This window comes from Mya arenaria, chromosome 14 (genome assembly GCF_026914265.1).
Source record: "Mya arenaria isolate MELC-2E11 chromosome 14, ASM2691426v1".
Classification (NCBI taxonomy): domain Eukaryota; kingdom Metazoa; phylum Mollusca; class Bivalvia; order Myida; family Myidae; genus Mya; species Mya arenaria.
In genome coordinates this window covers 8,393,569-8,420,284 of record NC_069135.1, presented here as the reverse complement: position 1 = coordinate 8,420,284, position 26,716 = coordinate 8,393,569, and the positions used below count along the sequence as shown (strand labels likewise).

At 35.0% G+C, this 26,716-nt stretch overlaps 1 protein-coding gene across 6 annotated transcripts in view; it reads right to left on the bottom strand.

Moving 5' to 3' along the window:
* LOC128216734 (protein kinase C delta type-like) overlaps nucleotides 1-26,716 on the bottom strand; it is a 55,604-nt gene that overhangs the window by 28,733 nt on the left and 155 nt on the right. For 5 of the 6 annotated variants that reach the window (XM_052923391.1, XM_052923387.1, XM_052923390.1 and 2 more), the window contains exons 2-3: nucleotides 18,530-18,686; nucleotides 16,030-16,202 (exon numbers count right to left, since the gene is read on the bottom strand). In XM_052923391.1, coding sequence (XP_052779351.1) covers nucleotides 16,030-16,171 — 142 coding nt within the window. In that variant the 5' untranslated portion in view covers nucleotides 16,172-16,202; nucleotides 18,530-18,686. Of the gene's footprint in view, nucleotides 1-16,029; nucleotides 16,203-18,529; nucleotides 18,687-26,577; nucleotides 26,715-26,716 lie in introns of those variants that run through there. The other variant, XM_052923388.1, reaches the window with a different exon arrangement.

The following is a 26,716-nucleotide window of genomic DNA, read 5'->3' as shown; positions in this document are numbered from 1 at the left end:
AATAAAAATGATCCAAAAAAGCTGTGGTCAGATTTTAAAAATCTTGGATATTGTAGTAAAAGTAAATCTTCTCCAAATATTGTTTTGAACATTGATGATGAAAATTGTTTTGAACCATGTAAGATTGCAAATCACTTTAATACTTTTTTTACTACTGTAGCCTCAACTTTAGTAAAAAAACTACCTTTGCCCTTCAATTTGTTTATCTATGAGTCTGACTTTTTAAACGATTTTATAAAGATAGAAATCCTGACTCTGTTAAATTTAAACTTCACACTGTTAGTGAAAAATACATTTACAAGGAACTATGCAAACTAAATTGTTCAAAAAGCACAGGGTTAGATAACATTCCTGCAAGATTTTTAAAAGATGCTGCACCATTTTTAAAGATACCAGTAACATTTCTGATAAACAGTTCTATCACAAGTAACATTGTACCATCTGAACTCAAAAATGCTAAAGTTAAACCATTGTTTAAGAAAAACAACAGATCTGATGTTTCAAACTATCGACCTGTAAGCATACTATGTATAGTTTCAAAAATCTTAGAAAGAGTTGTATACAACCAACTAGAATCTTTTCTTGTTAAACATGGATTATTATACGAACTTCAGAGTGGTTTTAGATGTAACTATTCAACTGACTCCTGCCTAATTCATTTGAACGACCATATAAAAGAACAAAATTCCAAAGGTCTATATACAGGAATGATTATGCTGGATCTTCAAAAGGCGTTTGATACCGTAGATCACAAAATTCTATGTCAGAAGTTAAAAGAAATTGGTGTGGATTCAATTGAGTGGTTTCAATCATATTTATCTGGACGTAAACAAGTTGTCAATGTAAATAATACAACGCCTGAATTCATGAACATCTCTTGTGGCGTTCCTCAAGGAAGCATACTTGGACCGTTGCTGTTTTTATGCTATGTCAATGATATGAGTATAAGCATAAGTGAAAAATGTAAATTAATATTATATGCAGATGATAGTGCTATCCTTTTCTCACACAAAGATCCGTCTGTTATTAGTAATGTACTCGGCAAGGAACTTGAAAACTGTAGTAAGTGGTTAGTTGGCAACAAACTGTCTTTGCATCTTGGAAAAACAGAATGTATTTTATTTGGGGCTAAAAGAAAACTAACAAAAGTTGATAGCTTTTATGTAAACTGCAATGGCCATATCATAAAACCTAAACAATCTGTTTAATATCTTGGAAATATACTGGACAATGATTTCAGTGCTGCATCTATTGTTAACAATATTGTCAGTAAAGTTAATTCTAGGCTAAAAATTTTATATAGACAAAATCGTTTTTTAGATATGAATCTAAGAAGATTGTTATGTAACTCCTTAATACAATGTCATTTTGACTATGCATCGACATCTTGGTACAGTGGTATATCTAAACAATTCAAGAACAGATTACAGGTCACTCAGAACAAACTTGTCAGATTTATTTATGGCTATGATTGTAGAACTTCCCTGAAAGTCTCGGCTTTCAGTGATATTGGATGGCTTAATATAGAAAATAGGAACTACGACTAAACCATGTACATAAAATCTTTAATAGCAAATGCCCATCATACTTACATGAACATTTTACTTTAGTCTCATCCACACATTCTTACAACAGTAGACATAGTGCTGGAAATTTTAGAGTGCCGCAGGCTGACAGTTTTATATTAAATACTTTCTTTTATCAAGCAACACAGGACTGGAACAGTCTTCCAATAAAGTTAAAAAATTGAAAAATAATAATACTTTTAAAAAAGAAGTGAAATCACATCTCATTGTTGGTATGAAATGTGCAGAAATGGAAGATTTCCTATTTTATTAATTGTTTTTTCATTTAATCTTGCATATCAGTCCAAAGATTTTTGTCATATTATGCTAAAGTGTCATATGGTTTTAACAGTCAGTTGCATTATAACTGTAAAAGTTTGATATCAAACATTTAATCATTCTTTAACTGGTCAAGAGTACATGCATGTTATTTTTGTATAAGTAAACCTAATTTAAACAGCTTACAACTGAGATCTTGGCAAATAATTATATTTGTCATAAGGACCCCATTGGAAATAAGTTGAATAACTTTAATGGGTTATCCTGTGTTATGTATTTGTCACATTGAATTAAATCTTTGTTAACGCACGTATGTATGCAAAGCATTCTAATGATGTTGTGCTTTAGTATAGATATCATCACTAATACTTTGTTAATCGGTCTGTGTTATAAACTTTATGAGATATTTGATTTGTTACTATGACATATATATGCACGAATAAATCTATCTATCTATCTAAGATGTTATTAGCAAAATGATTTTTTGGAGAAAAAACAGCACTTGGCTGATGTTTACTATGATGATAATAACTGTTAAACAAGGTTCATAGATCTAAGGCATTGTAACAACACTTTACAGGCTTTGCATTTAGCAAAACAGAGGTGATCATCCTCTGACAGCGAAATAATGGTTTCTAACTGATGGAGGCTCAAGCCACAGGTGTTTCTTATGAAGATAATGAGTGTCAGAAAAAGTTGTGATAATTATGAAAGACCTTATTACAGTGTTCATACAAGATAATACATTAAATGATATACCATTAAATACAATGAATACTTTTCTGTCAGAGGGTTCCATAGTGATCAGTAGAAGATTTTTTTAGAAGGAAACACAGTTAAAAAACAACAATATCAATAAATAATCGATATTATAGCAAGGCAGCGGTAAATATTCAGAAGAAGTTATTGAGATTGACATACAGCTTAAGAGTTAGAATATTATTTGTGCTTAAATGACATAGCTTGGATCAACAAAAAAACAAGGGTGACTTTACCCGCAAGTGTTATGAGTTTGAAGTCTGTCTACACATGTGGGCATTCTCTCTTGCAAAAACATGTACCAATTCTCTCATGAATGTCTTGAAACGAGATTAAAATCAAACTCCTTTCAAATACCATACATTTTACTAGGCAATACCTTACACCAGCTCTTCTTTGAGCCTCTGTCAGGGAGCATCTTACTGTATTCTGAGCAATGTGTTTGAGCAAGAATTTACATTCAATTATTTGTAGTAGCCATGCAATGTCAGGACACCATCACTCAAGTGTCATCGTATATCACTCTATAACAGGAGAACGGGATTATTTATTCCTCCATATCCCTGAAAGGTTTCTTACTTCATTTATTATTTATAAATAACAATGCTTATACATATCACAGAATAGCACTGGTTTTTCAATATATTCCATCATCAGTATTCGCGGCATAATAACATTAGGTGATGAATTGGAGTGGGTGGTATTTCATGATGCCAATACACTGATGAGAAATAAACAATAAGCACAACATTCAATTAACACTTTCTGACATATTATTCTTATATATACACTATGAACACAATTTTGACCAAAAAATGTTTTGTGTACCATTGCAATGATGCCATGCATACTTGACCTCATAAAAATGTCTGAGAATTATTTATTTTTTAAGTGGATTTAACCAGAATAAGGCATACTTAAAAAAATAATAACAACCAGATATTTTTACTTTTGATTGCTGGAAACATGTCCGATTGCTATGCCTGGAGTTATTTCTTAATTGCATCATTACAATGAAAACGGCCTGACTTAAATTTAATCATAGGAATTAAAATATTATTACAACCACTGACACAGTTTTACTTGGTTTTCACCTTTTGGGCTTGAACTAATGGCTTGAACCAATTTTGACCCCTTTCTTTAAATACGATGATGCACTCTTCATTCATTTTATATAACTTAGTTGGAACTAATAGTTGAAAAGTTCAGTCCAAATATCTAACAGTCATTGAATATAATACATTTGACAATAGCTTTACAGTTTCATCAACTCTCAGCCAATAGCCCTAGTGCCCTAATCTATCTTCCTGAATAACACATTTCTGGACTTAAATGGAAGCTCATATTTTTAGGAACAATTATATACAATTGAACAGGAATGACAAATTACAGATGTGAAGTAATTCTAATGTTAATCAGCAGTTTACAACAAGAGTGGCCATAATTCCACTTATCTTTCTTTAAAACTTCCCCTCCCACCCCAATTTTTAAAATGTGATTTTTTAGGAGATAGGCATAATTATCATATAACCGTTGAACACGATTCTCAAACAGTTTTAATTTTCCAGAATCAATAAATTTAATCCCATTTTTTGCGAACGCTAAAAGTACTTTAATACTTATCAGATTCTGCTGTTATCAACCTCTTATAATCAATTTTTCCCAGTGCTACACATGCTAGAGGACCCACCCCTGAATTTGTTTACTCCAGTATGCAGGTAGAAGCAGAGGACATCCATGAATTTGTTTACTCCAGTATGCAGGTAGAAGCAGAGGACATCCATGAATTTGTTTACTCCAGTATGCAGGTAGAAGCAGAGGACATCCATGAATTTGTTTACTCCAGTATGCAGGTAGAAGCAGAGGACATCCATGAATTGTTTATTCCAGTATGCAGGTAGAAGCAGGGGACATTCATGAATTTGTTTACTCCAGTATGCAGGTAGATGCAGAGGACATCCATGAATTTGTTTACTCCAGTATGCAGGTAGAAGCAGAGGACATCCATGAATTTGTTTACTCCAGTATGCAGGTAGAAGCAGAGGACATTCATGAATTTGTTTACTCCAGTATGCAGGTAGATGCAGAGGACATCCATGAATTTGTTTACTCCAGTATGCAGGTAGAAGCAGAGGACATCCATGAATTTGTTTACTCCAGTATGCATTTAGAAGCAGAGGACATCCATGAATTTGTTTACTCCAGTATGCAGGTAGAAGCAGAGGACATCCATGAATTTGTTTATTCCAGTATGCAGGTAGAAGCAGAGGACATCCATGAATTTGTTTACTCCAGTATGCAGGTAGAAGCAGAAGACATCCATGAATTTGTTTATTCCAGTATGCACGTAGAAGCAGAGGACATCCATGAATTTGTTTATTCCAGTATGCAGGTAGAAGCAGAGGACATCCATGAATTTGTTTACTCCAGTATGCAGGTAGAAGCAGAGGACATTCATGAATTTGTTTACTCCAGTATGCAGGTAGATGCAGAGGACATCCATGAATTTGTTTACTCCAGTATGCAGGTAGAAGCAGAGGACATCCATGAATTTGTTTACTCCAGTATGCATTTAGAAGCAGAGGACATCCATGAATTTGTTTACTCCAGTATGCAGGTAGAAGCAGAGGACATCCATGAATTTGTTTATTCCAGTATGCAGGTAGAAGCAGAGGACATCCATGAATTTGTTTACTCCAGTATGCAGGTAGAAGCAGAAGACATCCATGAATTTGTTTATTCCAGTATGCACGTAGAAGCAGAGGACATCCATGAATTTGTTTATTCCAGTATGCAGGTAGAAGCAGAGGACATCCATGAATTTGTTTATTCCAGAATGCAGGTAGAAGCAGTGCCCCCCCCCCCCAATGATTTTGTTTATTCCAGTATGCAGGTAGAAGCAGAGGACCACTGTGAATTTGTTTATTCCAGAATGCAGGTAGAAGCAGAGGACATCCATGAATTTGTTTATTCCAGTATGCAGGTAGAAGCAGAGGACCCCATGAATTTGTTTATTCCAGTATGCAGGAAGAAGCAGAGGACCCCATGAATTTGTTTATTCCAGTATGCAGGTAGAAGCAGAGGACATCCATGAATTTGTTTATTCCAGAATGCAGGTAGAAGCAGCGGACATCCATGAATTTGTTTATTCCAGAATGCAGGTAGAAGCAGAGGACATCCATGAATTAGTTTATTCCAGTATGCAGGTAGAAGCAGTGGACCCCTGTGAATTTGTTTATTCCAGTATGCAGGTAGAAGCAGCTGACCCCTGTGAATTTGTTTATTCCAGTATGCAGGTAGAAGCAGCTGACCCCTGTGAATTTGTTTATTCCAGTATGCAGGTAGAAGCAGCGGACCCCTGTGAGTTTGTTTATTCCAGAATCCAGGTAGAAGCAGCGGACCCCTGTGAGTTTGTTTATTCCAGTAAGCAGGTAGAAGCAGCGGACCCCCGTGAGTTTGTTTATTCCAGTAAGCAGGTAGAAGCAGCAGACCCCCGTGAGTTTGTTTACTCCAGTATGCAGGTAGAAGCAGCGGACCCCCGTGAGTTTGTTTACTCCAGTATGCAGGTAGAAGCAGCGGACCCCTGTGAGTTTGTTTATTCCAGTATGCAGGTAGAAGCAGCGGACCCCTGTGAGTTTGTTTATTCCAGTATGCAGGTAGAAGCAGCTGACCCCTGTGAATTTGTTTATTCCAGTATGCAGGTAGAAGCAGCGGACCCCTGTGAATTTGTTTATTCCAGTATGCAGGTAGAAGCAGCGGACCCCTGTGAGTTTGTTTATTCCAGAATGCAGGTAGAAGCAGCGGACCCCTGTGAGTTTGTTTATTCCAGTAAGCAGGTAGAAGCAGCGGACCCCCGTGAGTTTGTTTATTCCAGTAAGCAGGTAGAAGCAGCAGACCCCCGTGAGTTTGTTTACTCCAGTATGCAGGTAGAAGCAGCGGACCCCCGTGAGTTTGTTTACTCCAGTATGCAGGTAGAAGCAGCAGACCCCCGTGAATTTGTTTATTCCAGTATGCAGGTAGAAGCAGCGGACCCCCGTGAATTTGTTTATTCCAGTATGCAGGTAGAAGCAGCGGACCCCCGTGAGTTTGTTTATTCCAGTATGCAGGTAGAAGCAGCGGACCTCTGTGAGTTTGTTTATTCCAGTATGCAGGTAGAAGCAGCGGACCCCTGTGAATTTGTTTATTCCAGTATGCAGGTAGAAGCAGCGGACCCCTGTGAATTTGTTTATTCCAGTATGCAGGTAGAAGCAGCGGACCCCTGTGAGTTTGTTTATTCCAGTATGCAGGTAGAAGCAGCGGACCCCTGTGAATTTGTTTATTCCAGTATGCAGGTAGAAGCAGCGGACCCCTGTGAGTTTGTTTATTCCAGTATGCAGGTAGAAGCAGCGGACCCCTGTGAGTTTGTTTATTCCAGGATGCAGGTAGAAGCAGCGGACCTCCATGAATTTGTTTATTCCAGTATGCAGGTAGAAGCAGAGGACATCCATGAATTTGTTTATTCCAGTATGCAGGTAGAAGCAGAGGACATCCATGAATTTGTTTACTCCAGTATGCAGGTAGAAGCAGAAGACATCCATGAATTTGTTTATTCCAGTATGCACGTAGAAGCAGAGGACATCCATGAATTTGTTTATTCCAGTATGCAGGTAGAAGCAGAGGACATCCATGTATTTGTTTACTCCAGTATGCAGGTAGAAGAAGAGGACATTCATGAATTTGTTTACTCCAGTATGCAGGTAGATGCAGAGGACATCCATGAATTTGTTTACTCCAGTATGCAGGTAGAAGCAGAGGACATCCATGAATTTGTTTACTCCAATATGCATTTAGAAGCAGAGGACATCCATGAATTTGTTTACTCCAGTATGCAGGTAGAAGCAGAGGACATCCATGAATTTGTTTACTCCAATATGCATTTAGAAGCAGAGGACATCCATGAATTTGTTTACTCCAGTATGCAGGTAGAAGCAGAGGACATCCATGAATTTGTTTACTCCAGTATGCAGGTAGAAGCAGAAGACATCCATGAATTTGTTTATTCCAGTATGCACGTAGAAGCAGAGGACATCCATGAATTTGTTTATTCCAGTATGCAGGTAGAAGCAGAGGACATCCATGAATTTGTTTATTCCAGAATGCAGGTAGAAGCAGTGCCCCCCCCCCCCCAATGATTTTGTTTATTCCAGTATGCAGGTAGAAGCAGAGGACCACTGTGAATTTGTTTATTCCAGAATGCAGGTAGAAGCAGAGGACATCCATGAATTTGTTTACTCCAGTATGCAGGTAGAAGCAGAGGACATCCATGAATTTGTTTACTCCAGTATGCATTTAGAAGCAGAGGACATCCATGAATTTGTTTACTCCAGTATGCAGGTAGAAGCAGAGGACATCCATGAATTTGTTTATTCCAGTATGCAGGTAGAAGCAGAGGACCCCATGAATTTGTTTATTCCAGTATGCAGGAAGAAGCAGAGGACCCCATGAATTTGTTTATTCCAGTATGCAGGTAGAAGCAGAGGACATCCATGAATTTGTTTATTCCAGAATGCAGGTAGAAGCAGCGGACATCCATGAATTTGTTTATTCCAGAATGCAGGTAGAAGCAGAGGACATCCATGAATTAGTTTATTCCAGTATGCAGGTAGAAGCAGTGGACCCCTGTGAATTTGTTTATTCCAGTATGCAGGTAGAAGCAGCTGACCCCTGTGAATTTGTTTATTCCAGTATGCAGGTAGAAGCAGTGGACCCCTGTGAATTTGTTTATTCCAGTATGCAGGTAGAAGCAGCTGACCCCTGTGAATTTGTTTATTCCAGTATGCAGGTAGAAGCAGCGGACCCCTGTGAATTTGTTTATTCCAGTATGCAAGTAGAAGCAGCGGACCCCTGTGAGTTTGTTTATTCCAGAATGCAGGTAGAAGCAGCGGACCCCTGTGAGTTTGTTTATTCCAGTAAGCAGGTAGAAGCAGCGGACCCCTGTGAGTTTGTTTATTCCAGTATGCAGGTAGAAGCAGCGGACCCCCGTGAGTTTGTTTACTCCAGTATGCAGGTAGAAGCAGCGGACCCCCGTAAATTTGTTTATTCCAGTATGCAGGTAGAAGCAGCGGACCCCTGTGAGTTTGTTTATTCCAGTATGCAGGTAGAAGCAGCGGACCCCTATGAATTTGTTCATTCCAGTATGCAGGTAGAAGCAGCGGACCCCTGTGAGTTTTTTATTCCAGTATGCAGGTAGAAGCAGCGGACCCCTGTGAATTTGTTTATTCCAGTATGCAGGTAGAAGCAGCGGACCCCTGTGAGTTTGTTTATTCCAGTATGCAGGTAGAAGCAGCGGACCCCTGTGAATTTGTTTATTCCAGTATGCAGGTAGAAGCAGCGGACCCCTGTGAGTTTGTTTATTCCAGTATGCAGGTAGAAGCAGCGGACCCCTGTGAGTTTGTTTATTCCAGTATGCAGGTAGAAGCAGCGGACCCCTGTGAGTTTGTTTATTCCAGTATGCAGGTAGAAGCAGCGGACCCCTGTGAATTTGTTTATTCCAGTATGCAGGTAGAAGCAGCGGACCCCTGTGAGTTTGTTTATTCCAGTATGCAGGTAGAAGCAGCGGACCCCTGTGAGTTTGTTTATTCCAGTATGCAGGTAGAAGCAGCGGACCCCTGTGAGTTTGTTTATTCCAGTATGCAGGTAGAAGCAGAGGACCCCCGTGAATTTGTTTATTCCAGTATGCAGGTAGAAGCAGAGAACCCCCCGTGAATTTGTTTATTCCAGAATGCAGGACTAGAAGCAGAGGACCCCTTTGAATTTGTTTATTCCAGAATGCAGGTAGAAGCAGAGGACCCCCATATAATCTTATCTGGTATATCTAAGACTTGAAATAAACACTTCTTCAGACTCTATTTTGCGTATTAGCTATGTTTTATTCAACGACAAATAAAGATGAAGTATAGTTGAAACTCTCTATGTCGATCTCAGATATCTCCAGTTTCTGGTTATGTCTTACTTTTTTCTCTGGACCCAAATTTATTCCTTCGGTTTCTATATAAAACAATAACACTAATCACGATTTTCGCTATATCGAAGTCATATTTCAGTTCCTGCCGTTGAATTTCACACATTTCCTTTATACTTGTAGTCAAACTGCAGTCAAGCTAATGGGGAGAATATTCATGAAGGTTTGCAGTACATGTATGTTGTTAAATTAGTGAGCATGTCAAAATAACAAACTGTTAAAATTTGATGGAAACTTGGAAAGTATGAATAATTGAAATTGTTGATTTATGTTTTTAATGAAGATACATTACTTCTAAAAGGCCTGTCAGGAAAGAAGGATTTTATGTTCAGGAATAAAATATGGAAATTTTATAGACTCAATCACAAGCCCAAAACAGGCACAGAAAGAATCAACTTAAATTGCTGTTTATTACATCATATTTCTGCTATGCTATCATCATTAAATGTGCTATTGTGTTATCAATAGGGATGGAAACCGGATACCAAATCGATATCCGGATATTCGTATCTAGTATTCGAATACTATCCGGATACTCGTATCAAATTGTTTTCATAATAAGTAAACTTCCTATTATATAACAACAACAACAACAACAACAACTTTTAATGGATTCAGGCAATAATGCCTATAGCATACAAACAGTTTATGAGCAAACAGGTAGAGGGGGTAAAAAAGTATCAAGGGAAATTACTGAAAAATACTGCTGCTGAGAATTATGGTTCCATTGTACTGCACTTTTCCTCAGTGAGATCTCCCTTTCTATAATGTTTGACGTCATGGAAACCAGAAACACATACGCCTACCATGACTATATACCCTAAGTCTTTCAAGGGGTGATAATTATACATTTGCTGTTTTCACCACAGAAACATATTAAACTAGAGCTATCACTGAAGGTGAGTAATACCCCCGAACGCCGCCTCTCATTATAATTTATCATTGTATGACGTTTTATGCTATTCCATCTAGTAGTTTTCATGTTACTGTCCGGACAAAAGTTTGACAAAAAAAAAAACAACAGAAAAAGGCAATAACTCTGTAATTGACTAAAATAGTGTAGTGATTCATATACACTGAACTCCTTCTCATTGTGCTGTACCATTGTACAGTTCTATTACATTCCATCAGGTAGTTTTCAAGTTATGCCCCGGACAAGAACAGTAACAAAGGGCAATAACTCTGTAATTGGCTGAAATAGAATTGCGGTTCCTGTACACTGCACTCCCTTTCATTATGATCTATCACTGTATGAAGTTTTATTAAATTCCGTCCAATAGTTTTCAAGTTTTGCCCCAGACAAGAAAAAAGTAACAAGGGGCAGTAACTCTGTAATTAGCTGAAATAGAATTGTGGTTCCTGTACAATGCACTCCCTCTCATTATGATCTATCACTGTATGATGTTTTATTAAATTCCATCCAATAGTTTTCAAGATATGCCCCGGACAAGAAAAAGTAACAAAGGGCAGTACATCTGTAATTAGCTGAAATAGAGGTATGGTTCTTATGCACTGCACTTCCTTTCATTGTGCTTTACCATTGTATTAAATTTTAATAAATTCCATCAAGTAGTTTGCAAGTTAATGTCTGGAAAAAAGGGCAATAACTCAGTAATTAGCTTAAGTAGAGTTTTGGTTCTTGAACACTGCACTTCCTCTCATTGTGCTTTACCATTGTATGAAATTCCAATGAATTCCATCCAGTACTTTTTAAGTTATACTCCGGACAAAAAAAGTAACAAAGGGCAATCACTCAGTAATAAGCAAGAATAGAGTTATGGTTATTGTACACTGCACTTCCTCTCATTATGCTCTATCATTGTATGAAGTTTAATCCAATTCCATCCAGTAGTTTTTAAGTTATGCTCCGGACAAGGTTAATTGCAACGGACCGACCGACCCAACGACGAACTGACCAACCGACCGCAGAGTGACTCCAATATACCCCCTTCAAACTTCGTTTGTCGGGGGTATAAAGACCAGTGCATTGGCAGATGTAAATATTATCAAGAACAGTTCTAGGACTGCGATGTCCTGGGTCAGGTGTTATATTGTTGGTATTTGGGTTGTAGCCCATGTTTGTTATTTCACATAACCTGTTCCAACTGAACAAATATAATTATAATTTAAAAAAAGTCATAATACCTTTAAGACAAGTGCCAGAGAAATATTGAATCTAGCAACATTTAGTTGATGAGTAGGTAGGCATAAAAGTAATCCTGAAACAGCATGAACTTTATGTGCGTATCTGTCACTGTTTCACATTTCTAGTTGATTTTTCGGTGAATTTTTGAATGCCCAAAAGTGAGCGAAAAGAAGTATGTTTTTCTTAAATAATACATAAATCGAGGATTTTGTATGTCTGTGAGCAAAATTGACTGCAAAGCCTACATCAGCATAGTGTAATTTTTGTTTGATTACTTCTTTATTAATTACTACAGTGGGTTTGTTCCAGATTTGTCAATGTTCAGAAAAGTTGATTGGCAGGGCCTACAATGCCTTGGAACACATAGCTATGCCACTGATACCTGGTGACATTTACCTCGTTATTTCAGAGATACATTTCAGATGTTATTTCAAAGAATTCTCCATTAAACCTTATTTATACTGCCTGATGGCAATTATATGAAGTCTTAAAACTAGTTTCATTATTAACACTATCAGTTTTCTTCTCTTAGTGAACATATTATCTAAGGTTGCTGATATTAGTTTATAAATGAAGATAGGTTTGAAAATTGTTTCATATCATGTTATCAACATTTTTTTTTTGAAACTTACTCACTTAAATTTTACCGTAATCAATTTGTTGCGATATGGTACCAGTGATTTTTTTACTAACAAATTGACGCCGAATTTCTGCCTTTTCACAATCGCCAAATAACGCTTAATTCACAAAAATATGAAGAAAAATTCACAATTCCCAAGAGCTATGTGAACAAAGTGTTTTTCTATTACATCGGTGTAATAACTCGTAAAAGTTGTGTAAAACTTTGAAGATTTTAGTGGAAATATTTACCGATCGGCGATTGTGAATTCGCATACACACAGAATACCGAATGACGGCTTTTATCGATACCTGATAAAGTAAACGCACGCTCCTAAGTAAAGCGCTGGCCGTAAAGCGCTCGGTCACGCGGAGCAAAATAACAGCAAAATTTGAAAACAATTTGAGATTTATCAGCAAAATGTCAAGAAATGGCAAGTATTGTCAGAAAAAATATATAAAAGATCCACGCTGCCGGTACACCAACAATATTTTCCGCCTTTAAACAGATGACATTTATCTGTTACTCCTTGCATTTAATAAATATGCAATTATCTAAGTTTCATTGTTGTTTATTTTCATTTTAATGTCTATACTGTACAGACACTACTAAATCAGGCTGTTTGTACGAGTATAACACTATTTTATTTCAGAATTAAGATTTAAATGTTCTGTTTATTTTTCACAATTTTGAACTTTAACGCGCTAAAATTTCACAAAAGAAAACGCATGGGCTGTTTCACAAAAAAGTGAAAAAAATCACTGAGTACATACTTATTTACTATAACGTTTTTATGAAAATACTATAGGTAATATTTAATACCATACACCAAATCTGTGTTTTAGAATGAAAATTCAAGTTAAACCTATGATAAATAAGAATGAATTTGTGAACCCTCATTAACTGTGACATATCCATGAGGAGATATATTTCAGAAAACAGAAACAGTCATTTATTTTCATTTCATTTCATTACAAGCAATCAAAGAGTCAAAATGCAACACATGCAGTTCAGCACACTTATCATGACAAGGAAGTAAGGTTTCTCTACATCATCAAAAGCTAATTTAGATTCTGTTATCACTTCATAGCTGAAACAATTGAATGAAAAATTTGGATTACATTAAACATCAAATAAATGTTTCTCTTTGTTGAACTGCACTGAATTTCAGACATGTTCTGCACTCTATTTTTGCAAGGATGAAAGAGCTCACACTTTCTTAGATTTCCATTGAATTCATTAAGACAAACATCCTGATCAAATTACACCAAGATTGTGTCAAAATGAGACAACTTAAAATTACAAAATAATTTTCTAAAATTTGCCCCAGTAACCCTGTCTTTACAAACCAGATGACCAATTACAAATTTTATTGAAAAAAACCCCCACCTCTATACCACGTAACCAGGTTTTCAATAATTGAATGAAGAACTTCAGCCCTCATTATGAGATTCAGTTTCAACTGTTTTCTTTAATTTAGTAACAGCGACCTTGATCCGAGGGGCCCTAAATGCAATCCTATAAAAGTCCTCCAAAAACTCTTCCTACATATCCTACATACCAAGTTTGGTCAAAATATATCAACTCTAACTAAAGTTATCTAATACCAACTGTTTTTCTTTCTTTTTTTAACAGTGACCTTAACCCTAAGGGCTGCAAAAGAAATCCATAGAATGGTCTCCATAAACACCTCCTACATACTGAGTTTGGTCGCAATATGTCTACACTAACTAAAATTATTCAGTACCAACCATTTTTCTATTTTTGTTTACACTGACCTTTACCTTGACAATTAGGAGCCCCAAATGCAATTCCATAAAAGGTCTTCAAAAACTCGTCCTATGTACCAAGTTTGGTCACAACACGTTAACCCTAACTAAAGTTATTCAGTCACAACATGTTAACCCTTTAAACCAAAGTTATTCAGTACCAACCGTTTTCCGTATTTTAGTAATAGTGACCGTGATCTTGACCCCTACGGGCCCCAAATGTATCCCATGAAAGATCTCCAAAAACTATTCCTATATACCAAGATTTGTCACTATATGTCAAACCTAACAATTTATTCAATACCAAAGGTAAGTTTGTGATAGTGACTTAGTGAAAAAAACAGGGTTTACATTTAATACTTTGACCAAATTTTGTTATGCCAAATCTAAAGAGTTAAAACAAACCAATAGCGGACTATTTACCACAAATACCCAACAACCCAAAGTGCCCTTGCATATATGGTGAGTTTATAGCAGTTGTTTTAATATGGCTAAATATTCCCAGGTGCAAAATTTGTTTCAATATTGCTGAAAATAATTTCCCTATAGAACAAAATAAGGAAATTGTCTGATTTTCTGTAAAGATGTTTATGAACAATATATTTCTCTAAGAAAGATAAAACTTGGTATTTAAGGAATTACTCCATAAAAGGACCTATGTTACACTCAGGTAATCAAGTATAAAAAAGACAGGTCACCAAGGATTCCAAACAGTTAAATGAAGGATTCCAATTCCTGACAAATTAGATAACTGTCATTTGAGCCTGACTTTTTAAAATTGAGTTTAGAGAATAACCAACAATTAGGCAGATTTCTTGGATCAAAATTCTGTTATTTCTGGAAAATACTTTGTAAGGAACCTGTTCTTTGCACAAATAACACATATTTCAAGATTACTCCCCAACAAAACAAGGCATGACTGTATGACCACATAAAATCTCAATAGGGAACGTTGTTTTCAGAACCTCATTTTCATGAAACGACTTACATTGAATTCCTAACACAGTTGAAAATAGGCCTTTTCTTTCAAAAAGAAATGGAAAAAGTCCACAGCAGGTGAAAAACATAAATGTTGAAAAAAGCACAAATGAATATAATATGTAAACAGGCCAAAATATAACCATCATGGATATGCACATGTCACCATTCTGTTTCACAGTCTTCAAAGAACACTGTGTGTGTAACAGAAGGTGTCAGTCAAAAATATCGTCTGATGAGAGATGATGAGATGCCTTATGTATAATTACCCACTTATATACTAAAGGCCACTGGCGTTTTTAAGATAACCATATTATTATCAATATACAGCCTGTACTCGTCAATGAATTGGTGTTATGATAATATCAAATTCTCTGCAAAAAAAAACATAATGGCAGTATTTTGAGAATAACCTGATGCTTTTGCAAAGAAACTGAACGGAACAGGCATGTTCTTTAATTCAACAAAGCATGTTCATGAAACAATGTTGCACAAACGAGAGAGTGCAAAAGAACTATCAGACTCCATTTTTGAAACAAGACTAAAGATGTGTTTTAATAATGTCACTGCATCATGTCAGCATTCACATTTGAGCCTGTTGTGCAATGTCAATCATAGTAGTTGCAAACCCAAGACTTTAGGTCAGACTAGCAATCCAAATCTAACATTTTTTCATGTCAATTTATGTCCATTACTTGCAGTCTTTTGATATTAATTTAAATTTTACAAAAGGCAATTATGGATTGAGGCAAGGTAACTCAGCTATTATTCAATGCTTTTAAACCTAGAGATATCACGTCTGTTTGAAAACAGTAGTATTAAGACCGCGCTGATGTAGTACCCACATAGGCAAGAATGAAGCCCGTGGAAACAAGCAGAACTTTATAAGATTTAAATCTCTAAGGCGTACGCACCTGGAGTGTTGATTGCTTCCTTCACGTTGATCGCAATGTAGGGGTCAAACAACTCTGCCTTTGTGTCCATAGATGAGCCCCGCTCCACCTGCAGCAGCTTAACACGGATAAACCCAACACCCGGCATCCTTTCTGACGTCATGTAGCTCACGAGTTGTACACTAGGCAGAAACCTGCAGTTTAGAAAATATTTAAGTAACATCTATGGGCAAGCAATTGTTAGGGGCACCATTGGCTTGCACTTATCTCTGGACACAGTATGTTTGGGACACTACCATTGACTTGAATTTATTTCAGGACACAGTATATTTGGGACACTACTTTTGTCTGTTACATATTATGAATATAGAATGCTTACTATTCCATGTACGGTACTTTGTGCTAATAGATGCACCTGATTTCATTAAACATATAATCTGCAAATACAACCTTGTCAATAAAATGCTTTTTGTGTTGTGTGGCTATTTTAGTAGTACCGTATTATATCATACATAGGACGCACTTTTTTACCCCCAATTATCGTCTTAAAAATTGCCTGCGTCCTTTCTATGCTATTAGAATTTCATCTGTTTTTTCCAAGTCCATTTCAGGTCGAAAATATCGGACTGGGGAAGAAAGCGGTAATAGTAAGTATCTGTACTGCGTCACCGAAGAGAACAACTGACATAGGTAAAATCACGCAAGTTAACACACGCAGAAATATATTGAATGTTTACTTTAAAATGATTTATTGAGAAATAAATTGAAAACAAACACGAGTGTTTACTTTTTTACAAAAGGGACGCTACTCACAAAAACTCGATGTGAGTCAGCACTTCAACTGGATTGAGTTATAACGGCAACGGAAAATCGGGAAAGGAGGTATTTATCAATTAATCGTTGTTCATGATTTTAATGTTTCGATATTTTACAAAACATTTTGTTGTATGTTATTGTTTTAAAAAATTAATAAAGGAATGTGCATAACGCAAAGTAGCATTATTGTCACTATCAAATCTTTTCAAATGTGCGAAGGTGTGAAAAACACCCGCTGTCTGTCATTAGAAAAACATCAATAGAACAAACTATTGCGATGGTAATACCGTATTGTTGTTTGTTCGCACTTTACCCGAGGTGCCTTCTGCTGGCAAGGCCAATTAACGACACACAATAATAATGCTGACATGCTTTAATCCGCGCAGCGACAAGCCTTATCAAAACAATCATTAGTTTTGACAATACACAGTTTTGCAACGGTTGCAACGGTTGACTGTCATTCAGAAGGCATGTCGGGAGATGCAACGGTTGCAACAATTGACTGTCAGTCAGAACTAGTCTATTACAGCATTTGTATAAGTCTTATATTATGCGTGAATGTTCTCAAAACGTCAAGACATATATCATTGTTGTGTATGCTTAATTACCGAAATACGACGATAATTATCAAAATACACAAGACACTTATCGAAATATGCCTTATATACACTTTTGTTTGTTTTTTAACTTTACCAACCTCAATTTTTCGGCTCCGATTTTGACATTTTTCCGCTGCGTCCTATTTTATATATTAAGGGGTTTTACCCGTTTTCTCAACATTTTTTTTGCCTGCGTCCTATCTATGCTAGCGTCCTATACATGATATAATACGGTATACATGGGTAGCAGTTTGTATAAATGATGACAGCAGTTCGGGTGCACTGAAAACAACTGTCAGCTTATCAATGTTTGAGTGCAGGTAGAAAAAGAATAAAACCCACAAAGGACGAGACCCTCGGCCAGTCTAGGCATGTAGAGTTATATTATCACAGTCATCAATTTTTACAAACCTGGTTTCAATCATTTCATTTTACTGCATGTTTTAACATAAGATAACTGAATCATCTTTAAAACCCTTATCATAGCCTGATAAAAAGTAAATACTTGTATTTGATAAGGTGTTTGTAATGATAAATCCCTTTAAATCACAACTGTTAATACATGCAATATTTTGAGTCAGATTGTATGTTGATATGAAGCTATCTTAAAACACAAACTAAATGAAATGGAAACCACACCAGGCTTCAGGGAACATCTAACACTTAAAATGTATAGCGATGTCAAAGTATGTGTGTGGATTTCAAACAGAGACCTATTATGATCCATCATTGAGGAAGACTAACTCCATTCAGGACAAAAACAAATAGTATTGAACAAACTGAATAAAATAAAAACAAACTGTGAAAGTTACCACTAAGATACATCTTTCATATCTTTAACGATGATGTGAACTCAATCCAACTTTTAAAAAAATAACAACATCCTGATGTTCATAAGGGTGAATGTACAGAATTCACATTTTGTCGGTTACTAACATAAAATCAATCATCATTTTACATACTTTAACCAAATTGTATGGATTTTATATGTAACTTAAACTTGACATAGAAATTCCCAAATTGAAAAAAAAAATGAAAAAAATGCTATAATCTCATATACAATGAAAATATTCTACCATACAATGAACAACAATACATAAAATTACCTTTTTCATGTATACAAGGTGAGACTGTTTGATCCTGTGTATTTTTCCGGGCAATGCGAAACCAAGTGATAACCAGTGGCAAGTCACATGACTAATGTCACTCTCTGTGAAAGTCAATACAGTGGAGCTGTGTTGGTAGCACAAATGATGGTGGATGCTGGAAAAGTAAAACAATATTGCACCAATATCTGGTCATACCCTGCTGTATGATTGTTTGGAGTAGCAGGACCATGTACCATAAATAGACCAGCGCTTTTAACTGCGATAACAATCTACTTTCTAATCTTGTTCTCTAACTTTTACACTATGGAAATATGCTCCTCTCCAATAGTTAACTAGAAATGTGTCCATAGGACACGGATGCCCCCACTTCGATTTTTTGTCACAGAAAATAAGCCATAATGATTATTCAGGATAATCTGCACAAGGGCAAATCCTTTTCAAAAATTAGATCGGATAAGATATTTTTTAAGTATTGTTGGGAAATAAAGGGCCCTAACTCCTAAATGATTAAAGCGATCACAAACATGTGTTAAAAGTTTGGTGAGGATTGGACAAACAGTTTTCAAGAATTAGATCGGAAACAATCTTTGGGACGTATTTTTCAAGTCTTTTTTTGCAAATAAAAGGCCGTAACTCCTAAATGACAAAAGCGATTTCCATGGCTATCGAACTTGATCAAGATATTATGGTCACAATCATGTATGTAAAGTTTGGTGAGGATTGGACACATACTTTTCAAGAATTAGATTGGAAACATATATTTTTGAAGTATTTTTGGCAAAAAAGGGCCGTAACTCCTAAATGACTAAAGCGATTTCCATGACTATCGAACTTGATCAAGATATTATGGTCACAAACATGTGTTTAAAGTTTGGTGAGGATTGGACAAACGGTTTTCAAGAATTAGATCGGAAACAATCTTCGGGACGTACGTACGTACAGACAGACAGACAGACGTACGTACGGACAAGGGCAACCCTATATGCCGCCACTTTGTGGGGGCATAAAAAAGTATGTGACAATCGAAAAATAAATAAGCAGAAGTGTAACATGGACAGTCTCAGGCAAATTCATTGCTGTTCTCCAGGAATTCACTGCTGTTCTCCAAAATGAAATTATGACTTAAACAGGCACTTTCATATTTTGATATACATAAAATATATTTATAAATAAATTTATTATTATAGTGATAAAAGACTAGTGATAGAGACTATCATTGGGCCTACAAGTTTTTTAGGCCCTAGCTACGCCCCTGCTAAAGGCTTATATATTATAAAGTGTATCATGTTTTCATAAAAATAGTCCTCCCATTCTAATATAAATACTCTTTATGTCTCATTGTAAATGAGATTCAAAATGATCATTACTATAATATACTTTCAGCAAGAGTTATAACCAGAACCACCCTAATAAACATTTTTCTAACAGTTTAACCAATTGAGAAATCAACATGATTACCCAGGCCAATCAAAAGCATTTACGATATGGTATTTTCTTAAATAAATTTAAAGTGGAGGTTGCTCATGCTCCAATCTAGGTGTCCTATCAATTACCTTTATAGACCTGTTATGTTGAAGGTGGTTAAAGTTTCAGTCATTTAGCAGCAATACGCCCAAATAAATTGAACATGTTTTCATTCATAAAAAATAAAATCTGAACTTGCGAGCAAGTCTGGCTAATTATTTACCTAATTTAACTACATCCTCAAAAATTACAAAAAATTGTAAAGTTTATTTTGACCTATGTCAATAAAAGGATTTTCTATGATTTTGAAATCCTTTACTAAATGGACCAATTGTTAATTCAACTGCAACAAGTGAATTAAGTTCTGATGTGAGTGAAATATTCTTTATATCTATTTTCAAAAGAATACAATACAACCAGCCTTAAGATGTTAGTGACCTAGCTACAGCTGTGCTTTTTTACCTGAGTAAAAGAAAAATAAGGGAAGTCCATGAAGGTATAATTTCTTACAAGTATGTCTAGCTGAGGCTTGTATTTTTTTTCAATAGCCTGTGAAAATCTTCTAATTTTTTTGCTGTTGGACTAGTGCCAATTTCAAATCTTCCGTCTTAGCAATGTCTATATAAGGACAACATCATGGCTATTAATGGCAGAAAAAGGCAATTATCTGACACTACTAACACTTTCCAATGGGTTGTTTAACATAATTTATTGAAACAAAACTTCTTTTGAGATGATAGTAGATCACAGTAAGTCTTTTAGCACTCACCAATCATTTCATATTTGTGCGTTTTCAGCTATTAAATATACACAGTTACAATCTTGTTAGCAGTATTTAATATTTTCCATAAATGCATTATTTAGTAAGAAGTTAAAAGTTTTTTACTCAAAATATATGTTTGTTATACATATTTATGTATTGATTATGAAAAAGAGGTCACTTTTTTAAAGTACTCAAACAATAAAACAAAGACAACATTACTAATGTCAAACAATCAAACAAACTATTCAAACAAACTATTTGGTATAAAATGTATGAAAAATAAGAGAAAATTTCTCCAAGAACTTAATAAGCCTATCATTAAAGATGTAAAATAAAATAAATGATAAATAAAAGCTCTGTTCTATTCTGTTCATGCATAGTGAAAGCAACAAGGAAGTAGTTGTAGATTTCTCATAATGAGAATTCACAAGAGCCACATCATTGGATGAGATGATGTAACAGTTGTATTTTTCTTGTAGCTTTTAATAAACTCTTGCCCACCTATGTTATTGTCTAAGCAGTGTGAATATTTTAAAAATATCTGCATTCTTTTTAGAAATATGTAATGTTGAATGAGGCCATTTCAACTTCAGGGATTTTTGTACATCATTAACCTTATATTTGTCTATTTATAATTATAAATATAATAAGTTTATTTCACATCAACTTAAGAAAATAAATTATGAAAATGCAATAATTTCACTATCCAAACATAATCAAAGACATAAATTCGTGCTTAGATAGCAAAATTATATGTATACAGTCCCATTTATCTTATCAGCATTGCAAATCATTATTTGTGTATATAACTGTAAATTGGCCTTGGGCTCAGAAACTTGACCATCACAAATTAGACAGTCATTATTGATCTTATCTTGTTTTAATGTTTGTCTTGTTCACCTTTTTGAGTATTTGGGAACACAGTTTTGTGTGGTTAAATTTTAGTATGTGTAACATTGAAGCTGAAAAGACTCTTAACAGATTGACCGTTTAGAAAATATTTTATTTTTTGTCTCAGAATTAACCTTCATTTCAGTTATACAAGATAATTCACAGTAGAACAGATCTCAATTGCATTTAAAATGCTTTAAGCCAAAAAAAACATGACAATTTTCAAACGTTAATGTGAAAAACTGCAATGTGATCTTAAGTATGTGCTATAATATTGCTGGTTTTAGACATTCACGCAAAAATTAACTCATTCCAAGACAAAAATAAATGTATAAAAAGTTGTCCAAACGGTCAACCTGTGAGAGTGCAGATTTCAACTTAGATTATATGATATATTATGTTTCAGAGTCTACGAACAGTCAATCAGGTTTTGCTTTATTAATTAGTATGCTTTACATGTTATTAAACTTAACATTTTTTAAACGTTTCCATGCAATTAAAAATATATCTGACTTGAATGTTGATATAAGAATGGAATAATGTACTCTGGAATCCAGCATAAAACTTTGTATGGGAAATTACTATTTCTTTAAAATTAAACCAGAACATGACATATGCCCCAAGTCGGGCATATGCTGATGGCTAATAAGATATATGTTGAATAGAACGTTATGTAATATGATAGCACAGATATCATAGTGATTTGTAATTCAATACGCCACAAGTAAGAAGGCATTCCCATAAGATGAGCTCCATGTTGTTTGAGTAACAAACACCACACTGACCTCCAAATCAGGATTTATAAATGTATAGAACTAAAATGGCCAAACTTGACTATCTGTTCATTGTGACAGATGTTCAGCACTGTCGGATATAATTAATAACAAAATTAGTTGGAGAATCTAAAAAGAATGTATCTAATAGAGAAATTGGGGACATCTTTCTGTGTTAAAAAAAAATAGAAATTGGACTATAGACATTCTAAAAAGTTATTTATATATTTTTACAATTGATCATAATACAAGAGCTGCCATTGAGACAGTGATCAAATTTTCCTAGCTTTTGACCAGAGTCCCTAGTCCTATCATGAGGGGAAATCATTTGCATTACATGCAAGATAATTATCTGACTAGATTAGTTAAGTAGATTGGATGGTTGGGGGCTCTTGTATAAAGTTTAAATACATTAAATCAAGTAGTTGCTGAGATAGTGACTTTTGCAGGCTTGTATACAAAACCTTAGCCTCACTTTATAAGTCAAATATATAAGGGCCATAACTTGCACTATATGAAAAATATATATGAGTATTAATTACTTGATTAATTAAGTAAGTTGGATAGTTGTGAACACATGTTATATGTTTCAATGCAATATATGATGTATTGCATGCAAAATCTTAACCAGGAGTCAAATAATAAAGAGCCATAAGTTGCATTGTATGCATAAAAGCATTACCTAACTTGTGAAAATAAGTAGTTTGAATGGTTGAGTACTGTTTTATAAAGTCTCAATGAAATGCACTACATAGTTGTTAAGGTATATATGCACTTACGTATGCACAATGAAGGACCATCATTTGCATATATGCAAAATATAGTTATTGACTTTGAAAACAAATTATAGCTTTATGTACCGACAGTATTGCACTTGTGTTATTTTATATGAAGTAATTATTTCACTCACTTGTCAACAATTGAATTAACTAGCGCAAATATTTTCCTTAAATCCTTATTTTATTATTACGTCATAAATACTTGAACATACATGTATGCATTTACTTAGACATTGAAGTTTCATTTCTATTGTCTTTTCACATTTCCTGAAGTCATACTTCCATGTTCCATATGCACATATTCTATCTCACATATCTCGCTACATGTATATGAATGTGATCCTCTGTTCAATCTCTTCTTCATTGGAGGAAATTAAGAATCATCAACTCCAGAATTATCTAATCTTATCTTTGAATAGTCAAGCTAATAATAAAATCACTCTCAAAAATTGCAAACTGATGCTGATCAATTTTCATTTATAATTGATCATTGGAATAACACTTCATGAAAGTGAATGCATTTCACAGGTGCTATTTAAGAGTTATTGAGCTGACATTGAGATGAACAAGGTTGAACTTTTACAAGACATTAGACCTGAAACTTCTTGGTTGACAATCACATAATTTGCCACCACACCCTGCCATACCAGTATATTGCATTTTTTGTCAGGCTACATGACATTCCGATGATACTAGCTTATGCAATAGCCCCTCCTTGAAAAGATCTGGACTGTAGACACAATGACATTTTTACACCAAACAAGTTAAAGGTTATGCTTGAAAAAGAGTCTGGATCATACATACAAACAAAGTTGACATTGCAGTGACAACAGAAAACATTGACACCATCATAAAACATGCAATCTATGTAAATTCAGTGCCATCTATTTCAGGTCTATATAATCTGGAAATATGAAAAAAATTATCAGTCAGTGTGTATAATGACAAAAATTGAACCTTTCCCTCATGTTGTCATATTTTCTTTTAACATTTTTTTACTATAATTTGTGGCATATGAAATAAAAATTACATTTTCCTATTTCTTCATTTAATTGATCAGCCTTTTCCACTTTTTTAACTTTAATTTCAACTACCCCAAACTAACAATATGTATATCAAACAATTTACAAACATGAGGAAAATGTGCTCTTATGCTACTACTAGTACTAGTGAAACCAGATCTGCACCCCAAAGAAACCCATATGTAATCTGTTTGGTAACAACCAACGAAACTATTAATTGTTTTGTGTTGAGAACAAATGCATACAAGTGCTCATCAAACTCCCTTGGTTTGGAGATGTTATCTTGATGTAAACCTGGATATGTATTTATTATCCAGAGTGGCAGTCTCACCAAGTCTCACCCGAAATAACTTTTTGCCTTTTAGGGCATGGATCAGTTCCTAGGGTGCCATGTATGTTTTTGTTGAGTCTCAAGGTAAAACTTAAGTACCAGATATGTGCTAACTACAGAAGATCTATCTAATGTTTGGTGCTTTTTTTAGTTTGTTTTTTATGTCAGCCTCTCGCCTGCGGCTTTTTTAAGTAAATAAAATCGATGTTTTATTTCCATGGGCTTTTTTCATATCACATTAGTATAAGTATCTATCATGTGTTTCTGGTACTGATAGAAAAATCTGACTCGAGGGCACCCACGTTTGGCGGTAATGAAACTAGCCACAACGGATGCCCAAGGGTCGACATTTTTAATCCATACCAGAAAAGCATGATTCATATTTTTCCTTGCATCGATATCTTAAACTATCAATTTGTGGAAAAATTGACATAGAAAACACACTTTTGTACATTTCACAAAAAAGCTTTGCAACTTTGTTTACTGACGTCATAAATCCCAGTAATTCATATCACTATTGAAGTCAAATAGTTCCTTAAAAAATCACGTTTTAACGGTTATTTATTTCAATTTTAATTAAAAGTATTGCAAACTTATACATGTATATTTGATTGCTCTTTATTGAAATGGGATTTTATACTTTTCATGAATCATATAATAAAATAAATAAGAAGTGGCACGTTGTTGCGTGTGACTCATCTTACATTGGAGGCGTAAGACGGGGTTTTCCAGCACTGGTCACATAATGACACACATGTCCGGTTTGCAAAAAATGACTGAGCTCACATGAACACAAACGATCAGAAACATTCCAAACCATATTCTGTTGTTTTTATTTTCAAATGAAATGGTTACATTGTAGATGATTTATAAAAAGGTGTATTTACTACTTTATATTGTTCTAATCAGCAGCATGGAATGTATATCAAGGTACCTGCAGGTAACTTATGATCGGGTACCGAGGTTTAAATTTACGTGTTATACGGGATTCTTCCAATCCCTAACGTCTAAACGGGAATGTGCAAAAAACGGGGGTGTTTTAAAAATATTGAAATTGTTTTAAGTGAAGTATTTTATGGTTGAAATTAATCATAAAGAGTTATATTCATATTTTACCGTGTAAGTGAAATGTTATTTTGCACTAAACAAGCAGTTAATGCATTAAAACAAGTTGTTTACCTTTCCAATAAAATGAAAGTTGACTGACACAGAAAACAATTATGCGAAGGGGAACAACTCGATACAATCGTAATAACTCGGCCTCCTCCGACAAAGCTTCGAGATAGACCTCGTTGCACAATCTAACAACTCGGCCATGGCCGAAATGTTCCAAGCGCTTTAAAACTGTGCCCTGAAGCCATGCAGGTGCCCTTCATGTATATATCGTTATGTTTTGACAGAATGAAATGAAGAAAAGCCGTCAAACTCATAATTATAAGTTGGATATTTATTTTTTGTGTACGGAACTAATGTAAAATAACATTATCTGGTAATATTTCTTGTTTTTATGATATTTTATAGACGCTATATGCTTTAACCCGGAATCCTGATTGGAACAACTACCCACTTTTGATACTAAACAATTTGTACGTGAAGGATTTGCCATATCAAAACTCTAAAAAAATCTGTCAACATACAATTATTTGGACTTACACCAAGCTAAACCACAGTTTTGACAACTGCAAAGCTTTACTGACTTTATTACACCATAATGAGAAAAAGACAACAGATGAGAAATATGAGAGAGAACAACTCCATCGAATTCAATAGCATTACGCACTGCTTGAACCTTAAAAATGTACATGTTAAATTCTAACAACCTAGAGATACTTCCTGTTTAATCGACTCAATTAACTTCATTGCAGAGGAACTTGGAATGTGTCTTTTAAATTTGTAAACACATAACTAAAGAAAATGAACATAGTTTGAACGATTAGTGTTATTATAGATCAAGTATTTTAATAGTATCATACGACAAACATAGTGTCTACCCCACCCACCCCAATTTCACAACAGAATTACCTGAAGTCCAGTTAATCAGGTCAATTTTCCTTGAAAGCAATCAGTATACTCCGTTATGCGGTTTAACCAATTAATCCTCGGCCGTAACAAACAGAAACGGTTGCAATAAACGAAATTATCAGTAAAAAGATAAAATTCC